Source organism: Dryobates pubescens, chromosome 2 (genome assembly GCF_014839835.1).
Source record: "Dryobates pubescens isolate bDryPub1 chromosome 2, bDryPub1.pri, whole genome shotgun sequence".
NCBI lineage: Eukaryota > Metazoa > Chordata > Aves > Piciformes > Picidae > Dryobates > Dryobates pubescens.
Genome location: NC_071613.1, coordinates 36,485,138 through 36,505,710, shown reverse-complemented (window position 1 = coordinate 36,505,710; position 20,573 = coordinate 36,485,138). Strand labels below are relative to the sequence as shown.

The window sequence follows — 20,573 nt, the reverse complement described above, 5'->3', positions numbered from 1 at the left end:
TATTATTTGCATAACACTCAAAACAGCCTATATGAGACTAGCGTAACATGAAGGTAATAGTGTAGAAAACAATTCCCTCATGCCTCCCCCAAGGAAAAAAAATATTTAAATTGAGCAGATCAAACTGGAATGTGAAGAAATACGACCCATAAAGTGTTCTTAGAAGAAAAGCAATTTTGCATATCATCACTTTTATCATAAGGAAATGGGGGTGGAAATGTAGAGGGTAAGACAGCAAGTTATGGAGGGAGGGGGGGAAAAAGTACAACTAAGCTGGTGTGATGGCTCAGTACTCGAGATCACCAGTGCATTGACCCTCTGTATCTCTGAGTCATTAGCTGGAATCCCAGCTCTGCCTTTAGGAGTAGGGATTTGAACTCACACACCGATGCGGTGCGACTCGGGATCTTGAGCATGCCAGACAGAGGGGTCATTCTCCTCGGTGCGGAGGAAGCCGAGGGCCCCCGAGGAGGGTAGGGCTGGATGAGTGGCTGTCGCCCGTGCAGGCACTGGACATGATGCTGACTCAGGCAGGGACACAGACAAGCACCGCTGCTTCTCCCCATCACTCCTGTGCGGAGTGCTTTTAGGCCACTGGTGCTGACAGGTAAATGCAAAATTCAGGGGTAAATTATCAGTATACCCTTACTTGTCTCTACGTGCACACACATATATGTATTTGTATGTATACATCTCTGTATGTAGCTATACAAATGTTTACATGTATTTATGGAGATGTACTGAAACAGGGTAAACTGGCTTCTCTGCAGCTATATGTAGTGCTCAGCTTGGCCAAAATATTACTACACCAATTCTTCTTAACACAGTTACAATTTTCTATCTATGCATACACAGAAGCTATATATGTATATCCTATACACACATTATTCACATACATGCAGTGTTGCATGTACATAGTTTTGTCTTCAAAGCCATGTTCATTAACTTACATGCAAATTTTATCTCTGATAAAATAAAAAAACACATTTTAAACAGCTTCTAATACCAACACATTATTCCCATGAATGATTCCTAGTAAACTATTTATGACAACTGTAAGGTTTCAGAGTGTATGTTGCTTGCAGATACAAGTTGTGAAGTTGCCTTTTTTTTATCCCCCCCGCCCCCTTCCCCCCTGCCTATGATTTATTGAATAGTGAGCAAACCCACTTAAACTATAGTTGTCCATATGAATCACTAATTTTCATGTTTCTAATTAAAATGTAAACAGTGTAATGAAGACATCAAGTTTTTAGGCAAATGTCTCTTCCAGTGCCACTTGGGGTATGGTAATTACTGAAGCAGATCTATGGATGCTCCCGAATCCTCTACAAGTCCAGATTAAAAGCATTACTGCTAAACCTTGCTTTGTACACCAGGGAATTGTGTTCTCTAACCTATTCCCAGTTTGCTTACAGATGCATATCTGTACAAGCCTTTATAACTAGTCATTTAAAAAAATTTCAAAAAAAATCAAAATAGACGTTTATTACATAAACTGAACAGTTTGTGGGGGGAAAAATGTAAATTCATTTAAAATAAGATTTTATTTCACTTTTATGATTATACACAACTAGCATAGCAAAACCTGTGCTGAAAACTTACCATCTTAGTGCTTCCTCCAGAAAAATACAGATTAATCTTTACTAAGAGAATTTTTAAGAAAGCATAAATATTTCAAGCCTGTATTAAAATTCCTATTATCCCAAAATGCTTGCTTTACAGTCAATTAATTAAAAACATATTATTCAGAAAATATTAAGAAAAAAGAAATCTAGTCACTGTAAAAAAAAAGGAAATGGTCATTGAAAATACAAAATGCTTGATGTGCACCTGAAAATCTTTTATCATATTTATTCCAGCCTTTATGTCTATATCTGAAATTTGTCAGAATGTATCCTAAAGCAAATGACCTCTCTTACATTTACCGAAGGAATACAGGTCCTCTCCTGCTTACAATCATTAATTGAGCCTGTCTGCTACAGCATCTTTCCTCTCCAAATAAGCCAGGATACTTGTTTTACATATTTACTGCCAAGCACTTGAACAGTCCTCTATTTTATTACAATACTGGGGTTTCCCCCCACCTCCCTCCCCTTTCTGGGGGATTTTTTTTTCCCTGTGTTGTGAGTAGTTAAAGCTGCAATCCACAGTGATATAAAGCATCTAAAATGCCTAATATAAGAAGAGGTTTTCCTTCCTCCCTTCCTGGAGTCAAAAGTCCATATTCTGACTGGTAGAACCAATTTTCATATTATTTTTACATAAATGCTAGACAAGCATGTCTGCGTTGCTAACCTGAATCACAAAGATGAGAGTGCACAGAATGTACGTGTGCATGTGCATAAACATTTTGGTGGGTGGTCCACCATTTCAGTTCTATTTTACTAGTAAAGTATTGTATACAAACATGTGAATACCTCTCAGCAGAAAAACATATGTATTATATTTTGGATTGCATCAAATGATAAAGCATCTTGTCTCTCAAATAAAAATGCGTTAGCAGAATAAAACAAAACACTACATATACATTTCCTTCAAGTGTATTGTTCCAGCAAAAGCAGATTTAATTAGACAAATAGCATTTTAAGGGCTACTGCTTTATACCATGGTACTCTAGAAAATGACAGGAGGTAGCAAGTGAAAACACCATTCTCATTTAGCTTTGTGGTAAATAAAAAAAATTACACACACTCACATATGCTAAACATTCTCTTTTTTAATTTTTTTTTTTCTTATGGACTGAGACAATGGGGAAATCTTATGTCTTCACAACAGTTTCAAGGCCACAGTAATCAGGTGTAATTTTTAATGAACACTGACTGTTTGGTGCTCATTCAAGGTATTTCATTAGGAGGTTATTCATTTAAAATAAATGTTTCAACCATATCAAGCTGTAACCTTTCTTGAAATGTAAATGAATGGTTTAAATGAGAAGATTAATAAAGAAGGGATGTTCCAATTCCAAGCATGGCACGCTATGTATTTTTAAATTTGTCTATGCCAGATGCTGTCAGTCAGAACAAAAAACTGTCCAAGCAGACAATCTGTGCGTCTGAATGTTGATCATGTTGGAAAGTAAAGGGGGAGGGGGGAGAGAGTGTGTCAAGGATTCATGGTCCTTCATCTTTGCAGTAGAGCAAACACGTCTCTCAGTATAACGACAGACAGCTGCTTCCACTTTCTAATGTGCCCTAACTTAGATCACTGAAAGAATTGTCAGCACTCAGAGAAACACACAAAGATAACACAGCCAGCTGCCATGAAGGGGGAAACAGCACAGCTCAGAAGAAATGGGATTTGTTCCATTTGCATGATGCTGGCTCCCTTGGGCCCCTTTCTTTCAAATCCAAAGCACAAAAGACAACACTTAACATATTTGCTTAAAGATGACAACCTCATGTTGATTTCATTTGGATGTAACAGTGTCAGGATTACAGATATAAGAATATATTATATCTGTAACAGAGACTGACAAATGTATCCATCAGTGAAACTGTCTGATTCATCTGCTTATATAGCCATTTTACCATCCCAAGGGTGCCATCTAAGTAGTAACTTTAGAAGACTGAAGGTCTAATTTTATTACACTACATTTCAACGTACTAAACAATATTATTTCTAAAATAGATCATTTTTATTGGAAGTCTCCCTGATGAAAAATCCAGTAGACATCGGAGAATTTATGAACTGTATGGGTCCTTTGAACTCAATATACTGGCCATTTTAAGCAACTAACTTTATACACGATCAAAACCCAAGCTCAAATAATTGAACTGGAGTTAAAAACATAGATGCTAATAGTGCCTATTTTAATATTACAATGTAGTCTGTCACTATTTGAATATCTGCTGTTTTGTAGTCCGTCTCTATTTAAAATACTTTTCGCTGCAGTTCTGCAGCAGTAAAAGAGTTTCTGCAGTAGAAACTCTGTGAACAATGATTGTTCTTCAGTACGTTTTGACCACCTATGTAATCTAATTTTTGGTTGAGGTTTTCACTGGGTACTCCAAAAGTCATGTGAAAGTGACTGAAAGCTGAACACAGTACTCATTGCATTACACTGTAGCTGCAGAAACAGAAAACCGAACTAAAGGGCGTGGGTTTGCAAGATCTCCTAATCTGCAGAGTTTTATAAACTGGCCCCTTTTTAAATCAGATGAAACAACTGGGCTGTGGTTAGATTCTTGCTAGTTTCAAACACTTTACATTGAACTGTTTGATGGTGAAATTAGCCCTTTGCCACACCAACACCACTAAATGACGGCATAATGCTCCCTACATGAACTGCTTTGTCTAGAGGAACTTGAAACTGCTTGTTGCTATCTGCTGCCACCAAGAACTGCACTGTAATTCACTAGATTGAAGTTGTTTTGTAAAATGGAGTTAACTGCTGTACGTGGAATTTCAGCACAGCAGAGGGTTACCAATCATTATTTTCAATTTGTTTGGTTTCGAGCAATGGGGCTGGATGGGAGGAGCAATGAGCAGGACAGCAATGGGAAGAGCAAGATTAGACACACTGGCTTGTAGTGCAAGTAGTGCTAGATGCCACAGCATTAAAATGAGAAAAACTACAATAAAATCTCTAATCTGAACTCCAGTAAAGCTAAGAGGGGGGGGGGGGGGGGGGGGGGGGGGGGAATCAGATTTTATACATGTGTATAGATTTTTAAAAAAATTAAACATTTAAAAGGCCTCTATTCAAGAGTTACCTTATGTTTTAGATACTGAAAATGGACTTTAAAATTCCCAAAGGTAAATTATCTCTATTCATATTTTGCCATCATTCAAGTTTAAATCACTCTCCACTATAAGTGGTTCAGTTGTTGAACTGGAAATGGAAAAGGAACCATTTATGGACAAGTGCACATGAACAAAAATTAAGCTGTAAATATCTGGGCTGAGCCATTACTGTAGTCCAGAAACATCTGGGGCTAAAGCCGTGGCTGGGCTCTACTCCTTCTGTGTTCAGATAATTGTTTAGATGATTTATAACTTATTGTTCCGATTAAAAATGGTTTAAAGTGAAATTTGGGGCCTGAATTCTAAAGTGAAGACGATTTTGCTCTTGCTTTCATTTGCTCAAAAGGAAATATTTTTTTTTTTTAAATCCTGTTTTCCTCCCCTCTGCTGTATTTAAGAGGTAAAATGTTCCACCACAAGGACAAAATTCACATTTTTACAAATGCAGGCCAAAGACACAAGACATGCCCCTCCACCATCAAAAAATCAGAGAACAACCATTCAGCTTTGATTCCATTTGCTCAGTGCTTCAATACTCCCCATCGAAACTGTTTTTAAAATTATTTTCCCACATAGATACCTTAAAAAAATTAAAATCATATAACTGTATCAATATTTTCACAGCATATTTAGTTGTCCTTGCTATTTCGGTCCATCCAAGTCAGTTAGTTCTACCTATACACAGTGCCATGGGTGATGTGGGTAGAGACTCTGCTGTAGGCACCCCCACCAGCACCCAGAAGAGACCACAAGCACTGTGTCTCTCATAGAGGCGTTTCTGACTCTAGGACTTGAGTCCTCCCACTCAATTCAACATACCCCAATTTTCCTGGCTTTCAGAGCAAGCTACTAAAGCCACCCATTTTAGACAGGGTGGAAGTGAACGGCCCAGGATGTTGTAGTTTGGAGGACAATGATAAGGGATATGCATGGATGAAATCAACCCTCTACTGGCAGATAGAAAAAACCCTCTTTCCCAGGCAGAACAATGGGGACCATTTCTGACTGTAAACAACTGTGTCATCAAAAAACTTGGTTATTTAAGACATACCAGACACCTTAACTATATTTCCTACCATTTTCCATGGGAGCTAAAGTTTATTTTAAAAGTACTCCTAACCCTACAGAGATTAGGTTTGTAAAGGGGTTAACCATGCAGCCCTCCAGGTTTTTATTGAGGTTTCTGTATGTTGAGCTGTTTACTGCACACCTCCAAAACACAACACTAAACAAAGAAGCAACCTCTTGTGTATGCCAAGACTGAAGAGGCATACTAGTGACTGTCTCAGTCTCTGAGAAAAAGTTGACTATATGACTTGCAAAACAATTCCATTATTTCTCCAGTAAGTTCATTAGCCATTGGCCACAGGTGATCAAGACAAAAAGTACAATGCAGCACTTTCACAGGCTGTGCCCTGTCTTGGATTTTTTTCCCCTTGAATCTACATGAACTACAGTTATCATCAAACCAACTAAAACTCTTTGACATTTTGAGGCAACGGAAAACTTTGCATATGGGGTGGCAGCAACCCCAATACACTTTCCAAACTGTTCATAGGTTATTGTCAAATTCCCTCAACAAGACCTGGTCCAATATCACTTGTAATGTAGCTACCATACATTTCACATACCAATCAGGTTTTGAAGTTTTTGTAATTTCAAAGGAAGGTTTGAAAGCTAGATAGGAATTGAGCATAGATCTTACTATTATAGGCCAGGAAACTACAAAGTAAACAAAACAAATCTCCTAAACTTTTATTGGATTCTTTCTCAGTTTTTTCTTATGTTGTATAGAATGTAGAAACTCAGCAATGTAGTTAAACTTCATGGCTCAACAATAATTGTTTATTTATGCAATTAAAAACTAAGTTTACCTAGAGTAACAGGCCTTTTGGTTCAACTACACTAAGGATTTAACAAAGTCATCAGCAGGAGATACTTTTCCTACTTCTAAAATCTACATGTTCCAACTACATTTCAGTTCTAACTGGCAAAATTATATTTAAAAATACTCAAACAGAAAGTTTCCAAGTTAAACCAGTACATTTTTGGAAAAAGTTGTATGTTTGGTTAATGACAATCTGAGTGACAAAATATACTTAAATATATATTTCTCCCTAAACATACTGAAGTTATTAGTCCAAAACTGAACTATGGATTAGGGTATGTCTTAATTTATCACATGAATCTGAGAATTCTTGCTCTTTTGTTCTACATCAGTAGATCAAAGGACAATTTGGAGCAAACTATCAGATTCATTTGAATTATTGGAGATCATCTGATTTCTGCTGGTGATATGCTGGTTTAGAGAACCAGTCAAACATTTGAACTGGAGGACACGTATGACTTCACATAAATACCAACTTTAGTAACAATAGTCCATAAGAGAAAAAACTGTAATACGGCATTTCACGAGAGAAAAGGCTTGAGCAATTGAACCTAGGCGACTGGAGTGCAGTTAACTGGGTTTAATCCCACCTGAATTATTTATTATCTGCATTTTAGTACATAATAAATTTTAGTACCTAATTTTACAAGTCTCAAATATTGTGCACTGGCTTTTGTAATCTTTACTGCAGTAAAGAGCAACGCATACCTAGAGAAAAGAAAATAAAAAGAAAAAAGTAAACAGCATAACAAATATAAAAACCTTCCCCCAGATAAAATAAATAAATAAAGGTTAAAAAAAAAAAAGAAAGGGAAAGCAAACCACTTAATGTAGCAAAACTTCAGGAATAACAAGGAATACAAACAGAGATTTTATTTATGCCACATAAATGTGATTGTCTCTGTAGGTGCCAAAACTTTCTGGAGATGATTGTGAGGGTCTGGCAGAGGAGGCTGCTGGCATGCCCTCTAGAGGCTGGATGTCTGGCCAAGGAACTTTTCAGCAGCTACTAAAATACAGAGGAAGGTACCAGAATGGGACCTGTAAACAATGCTTACTCTTTTTAATTTTTTAAGAATATTTTTTATATTCCAAGACACTGAAAGTACTAACACAGCAAACCAAGCCTCTAAAGGATTCCTGTCAAGTATAAATACATGCATAAAGACAAGGTATAATTGAAAAAGTCTTTGCTTAATGAGCTCATAGGTGCTTTGGCACAGTGCATAAAATGCAGATTTGAAATTTTAAGATGATGTATCAATTCCCACAGCTGGGCTTTGGAATCAAAATAGAAAGAAAAAAAAAAATCTATTCAGCATCAGTTAAGATTCAGGTTACACTTTACCATAACATGGAACTACAACCTACAAATAACAACAATAAATGTTCTTATCACCCAACCTGTGAACTCATAAAGTGCAGATCTTTTTAAAGGCAAAAACAACTCAGGGTAAAACTAGGGTCAAATTTTGCATTGGCAGTAGGTAAAAAGCTCTAATATACCCTAGTCAGTCATACAATAGCTGAAATATAACCCACAAAACACTTAACTCAGTCCAACAAGCATCTCACCAAGTGGAATTTGGTGCACAAATGCTAATTCATGGATTATTTTTTTCTTAAACCATACATGATTTTTATCCTAATTTATTTTACTACTGACAGCAAGACTTATTACAGCTAAATAGGAAACAAACTTGCTTGCCTGAAATCCAGCACTGAATTACCCATGACACTTCAGAAATCATACACCAGTAAATTATATTATGGCATAAAAGAAATCCCTCCTGAAAGTATTTATCCTGTAAGAAACACGGATATACAAGATTTCACTTCTTTCAGTGCCTTTTTACCATATAATGAACATATTAACAGCTATTCAGTCACAGCCTTTTGCTTAAAATACCTGTTTGATACTAGTTGGTATGTATAGTAAAAGGAAACACCAAGAGGAAAATAGTTATTTTTGCCTCATAGAGGGTAGTTAAATGATAAATTAACAACATTAATGAAGATCTCATTATTGCAACTACATAATGCTGTCGTGCCTATTCATACTTAATTTTCTTGTAGAAATTACATTATACAATACAGTATATAATCAGTTCTGATTGGTGGTAAGAGAGAACCAGTCGTTAACTATGGCTAAAATGATCAGTTTTCCAGTGCAGTTGTCTTCTAATTAAATCTAAGTGTGGAGAACAGTCATTGTGATATGCTATGATGATTTGCTTGGAAGTATTTTTTTTCCAATTTGTTTTTTCCCCTCTGCTTACCAGAATACCTTATACTTTGCAAAACTAGAGCAGGGGGAAAAAATAAACAAACAACAACCACACACAAAAAAGCCCCCACAAAATGCTTCTGGCAGATGCCATGCCAAGGCATGTATTACCATCCTTCTGCCCACATTCAGGAATGCAACTCAACTATTTCTTAGCTCTTCCTTACTAACAGGTACTAACTGAAAAGCTCAGATCTGCACCTCAGCTGCTATTTGAAAAACACAAGCTTCTTAATGACAAAATAGACTGCCATTTTATTAGCAATAATGTAAATACAGTTGTAGTACTCAATGCTGCATCAAGCTACAGTGATTCCAATATTTACTGTTGGCTGCTAGGGATTTCACTCAAACTCAGTTTGCTCCAGAACAGCTTCCAGCTGAGCATCTGACAATGGCAGTACTGTGTCCCCGAGCAGATACCCAGAGAGCCTGGCATCCCAGAAGCATATTAAATGGGCATAGGTTTCCCCTCAGTTTATGGTTAGCATTTTCTACAAGATCAGACTTGTTATATGAGAATCTTCTTATCTTTATAACAAAAGACTGCAGGTCACCTGGTAGAGGACACAACAGATACTAAAGTGATTACAGCCTGCATCTTAGTCCAAAGACAGAATTACATGTGTGTTGGTAGAGATGCCAGTAAAACCATGCAGAATGACACATTTCGGTGTTTTGGAATCATAGTATTTCTACATTTTGTATATTTCAAATACAAAACTTCACTGTGGCAGAGTAAGCCTGAGAGGCAGGGAACAGGGCAGAGGGGCTATGGGACGTGGGTAGACAAAAAGAAGGAAGCACGAAATGTCTTTGAAAAGCCAGGAAGGAGAGCTTCTATTTCTCTGCAATGGGTTTATATCAGCCAGGCTTAAATAATGGTATTGCAAATTGAGGCCCAAGGGAATTTGGAGAGTACAAGAAAGCTTTTGTTCATCAAACCCCAAAAGATATGTGGGAGATTTGGGGGTTTGTTTCCATTTAAATGGCATATGTATTTCTAAACCGTAAGTTAAACTATTTTGCTCTGTTTATTGTAAGGCCTTGATCCAGTACCTGTCAGGACATCTCTTTAAAGTAACAATTATCTGTTACTGTACTTTGTGCTTTCATTTATTTCCCCTTAGAACTTTTGGGGAAAAAAAGAAGAAAGCAACAAATCCAGTATAATAAACTTCATAAAGAAAAAAAATTAAAATTACAGGGGGTAGTAGGAAGCAACAGAGAGAAAGAAAAGCACGGCTAGAAGGAATGCAAGCTTTCCAGTGTAAACAGAGAAGCTAATTAGTATGTTGTGATTTAAAAACATATTCTGTTATCAGAAAGCAAAATAGAAAGCTGTATTAAAAAATCCCAATCTTCTTCTGAAATTTTTAAAGCATGTGGACAAAAACGTAGGCACATACAAACATATGCCTCTGCTCCCCGCTCCCCACACACATGCACAGATATAAAATTGGGTTACTCCTCTGTAAATAGCTTTAGCTCCCATAAATATATCTCAGGATTTTAGGTGTACTTTTTCACACTGTAAGATTTCTATACAAAACCAGTTTAATCTAACTCCTTCTGATTATTATTAGAAACTCATTATTTGAGGACATCTATCTTTACAGTAACTACGCACCATTAAGGAGCACAATGCCCATAATTGTATAAAAAAGCTGGGGGGGGGGGAGGGGAGGAGGAAGGAAAGGAGGGGAGGGAGAAGAGGATCAGGAGGGAGAAGGTAACTAAGGGAGATTTTGCAATTAGAACAGCATCATCTACTCTGCATTTTGCTACCTGGAACATTTACATAGTAACAAATGGAGTTTAAGTTTCCTCTACCCAAAATCACAAATGAGTCATTTGTTATACCTTTATGTAACACACATTTTTTTTGTCCTGATTAATTTAAAATGTGTTCTTACAACTGCCTAGAAAAACCAAACGCCCTATTTACTCTATCATACAGCATTAATACCTCAAGAGGGAGATTGTAGCATTTAAGAAGTACAAATAAAGCTAATGCCTACCGTTTTGCTGGGCAATCCCTCCTAACATCCATCACCTGGCTTCTAAGATTTGTTACACACCTACATAACAAACAAATTGCAGGGACTTGGTGCCTCTGATAACTGAGAACCCAAAAGTGGAAACCTGAATTGCACTTGCTGTGATGCAATACTACTCATGATGTTATCTCAGCCTGCAGCTGTTGTAGCAGCTCTGAAACAGAAAGGAACAGTAACTTCAGCCAAAACCGACTTTCCTATCATGAATGAAAGCAATGATTACTACTACCTCTACATGGCTGAGAGGTGGGAAGAAGGTGTTTGCTATTACTTAATAAAAGAACAACTTTCCTTAATTAGTGGCAAAAAATTATTACTCAAAATGAATTCTGTTGTCAGTCAGTCATTCTGTACCATATGCATAAGCTGTGCAGTCACAAAAAAAAAATAAATCACATTATAACATTTCTAACTAGTGAAAAATAAGAAAGTCATTCCTCAAGATGCTTGTTATTCACTGTCTCTAAAATCACAGGATGAGATATATTTTACCTACATCTAACTTTAAAATATTTAAACAAACAAACAAACAAAGCAAACAAACCCCCCACACAAAACACTTCTAAACAAAGGCTTCATAAACTTACTTAAATATGTGTCTCAACAAAGACGTTCTCTGCATATTAAGGTGTGCCTTTGGTTACACTGACAAATGCTAGGGGCCAAATAGCAAGAAGTGCTTCATACCTCTCGTTACATTGTACTTACTGACTTTCAGCTTCATCCCTCTACCAACACTAACATGAATCTGAATAATCGATGCAATTCCTTGACAGGACTACCTTGGTATCAGCTGAATTAACATTACCACTCAAGTTTTTAAACTGAAAGTCAAAAAACACACCGGTGTTGCAGCATGAAGAACATCTACACAGGAGAAGAAATTACATGAATGAGAGTCAGACAGCAAAATAAAAGTCAAGAATTAAAAAAAGCTTGATTGTTTCATGAACAGTTTCCAAAATACATTTATTTCAGCTTTTATCCAAGGCAGAGTAAGAAATAAAGAATTATTAGACATTTGATAAAGACCTGAAAACTTACTATCTTTAAAATAGAATATCCACCTATCCCTTGCATGTTCAGCACTGCACCAGCATAAATATATAGTTAATATAAAGCTGCAGATCTAACACTAGTGAACACAAAGCCACTTAAATCTGTAAATTAAGTGTATGTTCAGCTGAAGAGTGAGCAAATTTACAGTCTCCTTCCATAATAAAAACAACTGAATCTTACTAGTTTAAACCCAGCAATTTCCTGACTGGATGGAGATATCCAGCACATGAATTATCATAGGTAATTTAAGCCTATATCAATTTAATTTAAAAATATATATACTATTTTAATGTTTCTATTTTAATCACACAAACTATCAATTAAGTCTTAAGATCTTTAAGCAAACTCCATATGTATTTTAAATAAAACTCTTTTATAGAGTGCAAGAAAGGATTCATATTCTTCAAACTGAGTTTGCATACAGCAACACTGCACTATTCTTTTAGAGCTGTGAGAGGAAAAAGAATTGTATCCATATACCAAGAGTATATTTCTACAATACCGTATATAGTGATGTGGTCTACAAATGCCAACAACAAGGAACTCAAAATAGGATCAATTCTTTTCTTTCTCAGAAACAATCTTGTAAGCATCTGAGTTCCCAAAGACATAAAAGAATAGTTACTTTTCTGAGATCTTTTGATATTGCTCTTCATGGTGGAGCTGTCTATGAGTGATGGGAAAGATCTCTTTTGAAAGTAAATGGTGCACCTTCAAGTGTGTTCAGATACATCTTTGCTGATCCTTTCTATGTTTCTCAAGTTTCACTTGAAAAGGATGCTTGATTTTTTTTTTAAATTTGGCTTAGGTATCACAATGGGATACCTTATATCAGTCAGTGCTTGCAAACCTTATTCTTCCAGCATAGAATCTAGCTGTTTCTTTCTCTGTATCAACACAGGAGGCTGAAGTAATCAGATAGGTCTAAAGAAGACAAAGGACGCTAACATGCACTTTCTCAGAACCTGTGATAAGTTCATACTTTCAACATGACCACACTGAGCCATAAGGTATATAAATAGCTACTTCTAATCTAAAAGCACAGCTATCATTGAAGTTTGTATAGCAGGTCTACCAGTATTTTAAATGTCAATATTGATACTGTTGCAAGAGATTAATAATTTCTACAAATAATTTTATTATTCCTGTCCACCCCCTGCTATCACTCAGTAGTACAAAGTAATTGTTGGCTCTTCCCCTCACTATGTCTCCGAAAGAAATGTACACATGGTAGCATCGGTTGTACTGTCTAGGAATATCTTTGCAGCAGTACAGCTCTTGCAGTTTTATTAAGTGATAATTCCAGATCACTGTATAAATGCTTTTTTATTAATGACCTGCTTGTATGCTAGAATGGAGGGGGACAGAAGAGGGAAAACCTCTCAGAGGAAAATAGAGACATTATTTCCAACATGTTAAAAAGCAAACAGAAGTTCCTCTAAATCAGATAAAAACCAACACCTTGAATGAGAACATAAAAATACATTCCTGCCACAAATATCCATAACCCACCAGGTACAGCCCCTTCTTCCATCTCCTCACAATATTAATTTTCAAATTCCGTTCAGATTAGCAAGAGTCATGCAAACATGCATTAATGTGTCCCTAAAGTATTTTATCACACTGAAGACGAGAAACAAAAAGTTTAATTATGACCCATACTGGAGAATCACTCATTCAGACCCTGCTTAATTACATGTGAGACAGCTATCTTAGATCATGAAGTTTGACCACAGTATGCTCTTACTGCTAGGGTATTAATGCAAATAAGATACGGATTACTGAAACAAATTTATCATCACCAATCTCTAACCAGCTTGACACATGCACACGTTCGAAAATATCACACAATAAAAACTGTGGCATGCATCTTCATGCATCGAGCAATTTATGTATAGAAAAGGAACTATATGCTTTAACAAAGAGTACATGACACATTAAAAACAGAAGATGAAAGGGTTAAAAAAAGATAATGAAAAGTCCAAGCAATATGTGATTTCAAGGAACCCAAACCAAAAGTGGATCTACATCACCAAAATTTGCTATCACATCAAAGTAATCTCAGCATTTTTGTCCACATCACTTCAGAGGATATTTGAAATTTAACTAACAACATACCAGCAATAGCTGCACTGTACTTTAAAAGAACTGAGAAAACTGTTTCTTAGTAACAGTTAAATAAGACGAGCAGTAACTGTTGTTTCAGTTTCATAAACACAAACCTACATGCTTAATAGCCTAATATAAAAAAAAAATGATAAAATCAGCTAGTGACATAACAGTCATCTGTAGTGGCATTATTTTTAATTATAGCTGAGAGAGATGAAACTTTTTTCCATATACAGAAAAAAACAGTTTAAAGAATAAAGTTTTACTCCATTATTTAAATACAATAATGTATGCGTCTTCTTTCTATTGTACAAATACAATAGCCATTGTAGTAAGAAGTGTTGCTTATATGATTAAACAGATAGTTCAGTATTATGACATGTTTGACAGGTACCGTTACTAGCACTATAGGAATAGACATACAATATTGTTATTATCATACTGTGTGTGCCGATGCCTCGTAGCAACATAACTCAGCAAAGGGGAAGCACAGACAAGGCGTTTTCACCACTGCAGGCATCTCTGTAAACTTTTAATCAGTGGTGCTTTCCGCAGATTACGCTTTCTAGTATTCTTCCCATTCTCAAACTGACCTGTCAAAGCCTGATCTCCCTCCCAAGTTTTTCAAGACTTTGGTAAGCAAGACTGACCAACTATTTCTCTTTTCATTTTACCCTTACTTGTCACACAGCGAGACCAACATCAACAGGTATTTAGAAGCAGTAGTAGTGAAGGCCACTTGTATTTAGTAGGTTGCTGCAAATACAAATTGTCTTCAAAGAAACATAATACATATACACACATTCTCTTTAACATGCTGATCAGGAGGGTGGCATGTACACTTATTAAAGGACTGAAAGCCTTAGATTTCCTTTGACCTCCATTACAGTTTAGGACTCTCTGCTCATTGAAGGATAAGGTTGTATTTGTCAAACCTATGGCAACGTACTGCAAGTGGATTTTCTCTGTTCTTCCATATTAGCTATCACCCTTTAAAGGAAAACGGCATCACTAAGGGAGATGTATTTGTTGGTTTGATATTCCTAGATGTTTCTTTTTTCTCTCTTTTTTTTTTGTAAGAGAAAAGAAAAAATGAATAATCTTAAGGAATTTTCTTTACGCTCACGTTTCTCACACACTCTATAAAAATATCATTGACATAGGGTGAAAAGATCACATGCCTCACAGAAACAGAGCCAAGTACTCCAGTAAGGTTTTTCACCTGGAAAATATCCTTATAACTAATTCTATGTGTTGGAAATTTTTTATTACTATTTTAGCAACATAAAAACCTCCAGGCCTTTTCCTGTCTAGAGTTCCCTGAAGTGATCTTTCCCATAAGGAAGATAAGTTTTCACTTAGAGGATAGCATCTCTAACAGCAAGAGTTTAATACTCTGCAACAATATCGGGGATATGCAACCCTGAATTTACAGCTCTTCAAATTACTTTTATAGCTATGCTGTTCATTTTGGATCAGATGCTTATCTAAAATTCCATATATTCTGGTATCCATACTATCTGATTTAAAACAGCTACCAATAAGCTAAAGAACAGTACTAACACAAAAAAATTAAAAGAGGGAAAAAAAAAAAAAAAAGGAAAATCCACAGTGGGACCCGTAAATTACTGCAGCTCTTTAAAGCTAAACTGTTTTACACCAGCTAAGGATTGGGCCCAATATGCACAACTCTATTTCAAAGCTGATTTTTCTTCCACCTGCAAAGTGCCTTGCCTCTCACCTGCTCTGTTAATAACACGTGAGAATTTCTAATTAGTTCATCCCAAATTCTTTTTACAGTTATTTTCATGCCTTTTCCTATCAATGACATATGAGGACAAAAAAAAAAGTGCTGATTGATCTATTAATCAAGCTTCATTGACATATAATATTCCTTAATACTTCAGAAATATCTGCAGAGCAATTTCCACCAATCATAATATCAATGAATCAATGTAAAACCTCAGTAATTAAATTTATCAACTCAGTTATCAATACCTCTGGTACTTTATGAAAGTATTATGTGAAGTTTGTTCTCTTAAGGGATATATTGATTGAGGGCAAAGAGCCAAATATTTCTATATATCTGGGAATGCTAGATCGAAACTTGGTTTGTTAAAACAACATACCAATGTTTTATATACACACATCTCATGCTGATTCTGTACCATTAAACCCACTCCTGACAGGCAGATAAGCCTATTAATTGATGATTAAGACTACAGGAGGATCAGTCATTATATTCAATGCTTCTTGTGTGCATTCACTGAATAAACACATTGGCAAGATCCCCACAGAAACATTTTCCCCTTCTTTTTTTAAAAAGAAGGAGAGTATCTAAACAAAAGTAGATTTCAAAGCTTGTTCATGCAGCAGTTCATTTAAATTAATTAAATTTTGAAACTACAGCTTTACAGTCTGAAAGAGATCATCCCCTCTCTGTACCATATATAGTAGTTATGAATTGAAAGGTGAACAATAAAGCCTAAAGATGACACATCTGATGAGAGATATATTAAAAACTAAAAGAAGCAGATAATTTAAAAAAAAATTCAAGTGTTTTACAGTTTATTTTTAAAGGGCTAGCATACAAACTATGCAGAAAATATTTTTAGTTGCTAGCTCTTTCTACATAGCTGTAAGCAAGTAGGGCACAAAAAGTTCACAGAGTGTCATTTTATCTGTTATAAGAAAAAGAGTAGTTGGATTTTTCTATCAAGGCGAAAAATGAAGAATTTTTGGCCCTGCTTAAACAAAAATGTCTTTAAGAACAGCTAATGGCATAGTACTGTCATTTTCCCCATGAAACATATAATGAAGATATTAATAACAATACAATCCTCATACTTCCAAAATACTGCTGAATAAGAGCAGCAAATATCCCTGTGCTTTCACAGATATGGCAATAAACAAAAATTATTTGATTGAGTACTGATGATATCTCATTATGAATGGGGGGGTGGGGGGGGGGGGTCGGGGGGGTGGAAATAATGACAAAGCCCCCAAACCCACCAGATTCACGTAGGAGTCACATCCTGTTACAAACAAACAACAATGAGCCTTTATTACCACGCTACGATTCCTTCATTTCAAACATGATTAATTAGCAAGTATAACACTCACCAAAATTCTCACCACACTGCTGTCAAATAGGTCTCTATCAAGTATCCATAAGCAGTATTAGTCTCATATATGACACTGAAGAAGTCAAATCACCTTGCTTTAAGAAAACTTTTGCTCCAACAGTAGCAAAAAAAGAGAAGAAAAACCCAGCAACAAACACAAAAACCCTCTTCCATCAAAGGGATTCCTTGATAATCCAAACTCAAACTTCATGCAAAATGAAAAACTTTTCAAAAAGTTGTTAAACAGTGCAAATGGTTGAAAATAAGTAGAGAGAAAAGCGCAGTTTAGACTGACTTTATTGGGGGGGGGGGGGGAGCTGCTTGGGTTTTTTGTTTTACTTGAAACCTGAAATCTATGTTCCATTTGAAATACTTCTATTGAGAATGAAAGTGTGGTTGATAATTCAGAAATGGAAACAAAAAGGAGGAGAAGATCCACTTAACAGGACTCTTAACATGTTTAAAGTTGTGTGAACAGATAGCTTCGAATATACCTTACTTGTGAAAAACATTACTTTGGCAGTGAAAGAAACTTTGCTTCACAGGGAGGAGAGGTAGAAACTGAGCTTACAAATACAGAAACATGACTGAGATGAGAGAAAAATAAAGCTGGTTGCCTTCTCAAGCTGAACTCTACAAATATCGTCACAAAAAAAAAAAACCAACATAAAAAGGTTCAATTTGGAAGCAACAGATGTATTCCTAAGCAAGAAAATATCCCCAATGAAATAATGCACAGGCATACAGAGACCATCTTTAAAATACGAAAATAGATGCCCGTGTGACAAATAAAAAGTAGGCAGAAGACTCAATACCTCCTTGGTTTACCAGATTTGTATCACAGATACTTGATGATTTTGTCACACTCAGAGCAGAGTCATTTTTAAGTGCAAATGGGTCCTAGTCTCTCTAGCTTTTTCAATTTTATAAATTTAGGATCAAAAACATCAAAGCAGCTTCCACTTCGGTCCTAACTTTTAGAGGATCAATGTGACAAGTCACTGCTTGATAGATGTTTCTCTTGATAAACGACTTGTTCAAAAGAGACATTGTAGCTTTCATTTCCTGACCACAACACACTCTTAATTTGCAACAGCAGAGCTGCTCGAGTGTGACTAGTTCCCACTTTCCAGCCTTTCAGGATTGTGGCACTGTCAGGCCACATACATGAGCAAAACAAAAACTCAGAAAGAGGTACATCCGCAACAAGAATGGTAGTGAAACTTTTCATCAGACAGGAACCTGATTACATTTGATTTCTCCTAACAGTGGGCTTTTAAAGCCCCCTCTCAAGCACCTTCAATCCCTAACATCTTAGGGCATGGGGGAAAGACAGGAGAAATCATACTTGGAAATATATACTTAAGTACCATGGAATATACACAGCTGCCTAATAGTATCATGTTTATTATACATATCTATATATATAAAACTGATACTATAATTATTATTATTATCTGGGAATCACATTTAACCACCCAAACCGTCCACACCATCCAATTTCAGCTCTCAGCATACTGTCCGATTCCCGATTTAAAATTTATAAATGTAATATCCTCCTCATCACAAGCAGCAGTCCAATCTGCTCTGAATATATATTACAGCTTTAACATCACAGAGGGAAATCTCCCATCTGGCAATCACATTCGCTCCAACAGCTCTAGGAAAAAAAAAAAAAAAAAAAAAAAAGGGGGGGTGGGGGGGAAGGTCCGCTCTCACTTGCTCACTCTCCTCCTTAAAACATTTCTCAGGGCAAATTACGTGCATCTAAAATAAACAGTCACCTTATTGATTGCTTCAAAGTCAACAAGTTCTAAATGCAAAATGCAATCAGAGCATTCCTATCATATAGCACCCTGGATATGTTTAGCAATATAGTCACCTACAGCACCAAAATAGGAGTGTGCATTGTGCAACTGCTCTCTCAATTTCTTTCTTGCATTCAGATATGTTATTATGAGAGATCATCAGCCACACATGCCAGACCTCCCCCTTATCCCAAACACACACACACACACACAAATGTACACACACATAGACAACACTTTCTTTCTCCTAGGGTCTCTCTCCGTCCTTGTTTGTTCCTCTCACATGCAATTAAAAGCGAACATACCCTCTTTTTGGTTGCACAAAACAGACTAATAGTCACTTCTGTTGTTAGTTCTTTAACCTTAATTGCATACCTAGAGGTGAATCTACTGCACCACACGGAGATCTATTGAAATTCCCCATGCTCCATTTTATCTGACTTTTTTGGAGGAGGGGGTGGCATGGGGGGCTAGAGAGTGACCGTTAAAATGAAGCCAGTTTCAGCACCTGATTATTTCATTCTGTTACACATTGAGAACAGAGCAGTGGGAGCCAGACACTTGTAAACTGAGCATAAAATATCACTTATTAAACAGTATTAAACATTTGGCCACAACAGTAATTGTGTTTGTTTACATGCGAAACACTCCCCCTCTCCACATCAGTTAAAACCTCTAGCAGATGATTACGCTGAAAGTGAGAGGGGAAAGCCGCTGGAGTTTAAATAAATTACTGAAAATTATTTGTTTTCAAAAGAAAAAGATGCATTTTAGGCATGTATGTATAAGACAGCAGACATATAGGTGTATATATTCCTTGCTACACATTTTACCCTCTTCAGCCACCGAGTTTTACTAATTTACATACCACTGGAGTTCAGTGGTGTATATAGTGCACTGCTAGTAACATGCAACTTTAGGTTTTACAACCAAGATCAATACAATGGACAAAACTAATGCTATAATCAAAGCAGAAATAAACAAATGATAGCAAGAGAAAAGAAAAATGTTTATATACACACACAAGTCAAAATATGTTACTAAACATTAGGTATTTATTACAAAATATTTGCATGCAGAGTGCTCGGTGCATTATCATGCTATTTAAATTTGTCTTTGCTATTTAGATGCAAAGGAAGTAGATCCCAAAACGGACATACCATAAACACTGGTGCTACTGATCATTTCTTGCTGGCAGCACAAAAAGCTGAATTGGATTTTTCACAAGCAGGAATTCCAAAGGTTGCTTTTCATTAAAGCCACTTTTCCTCTCAGCTATCAAATGTCACTGCCTTGAAACGTGGGCCCTTTCGTCAGGTATTCATTTAACCTACATGCATATAATTAAGTGGGAAAGCAACATCAACAAAAAGGGGATCTCAGATCACAAGAGAAGAAAGAAAGGGGGGAAAAAAAGCACATGACCAGGAATGCAAGTCCATGTCAATTTCACTCACTCCCATTGAAACTAACAAGAGCTCCAGGGAGGAT

General features: G+C 36.3%; 1 protein-coding gene across 3 annotated transcripts in view; it reads right to left on the bottom strand.

Annotated features, from left to right (window-relative positions):
* The window catches only part of FIGN (fidgetin, microtubule severing factor), a 97,678-nt gene that overhangs the window by 75,866 nt on the left and 1,239 nt on the right, over nucleotides 1-20,573 (bottom strand). Inside the window, exon 1 of one of the 3 annotated variants that reach the window (XM_054175067.1) lies at nucleotides 20,243-20,267. The exons of 1 other annotated variant lie outside the window; for it this stretch is intronic. In XM_054175067.1, coding sequence (XP_054031042.1) covers nucleotides 20,243-20,267 — 25 coding nt within the window. Of the gene's footprint in view, nucleotides 1-20,242; nucleotides 20,413-20,573 lie in introns of those variants that run through there. One more of the 3 variants, XR_008462965.1, reaches the window with a different exon arrangement.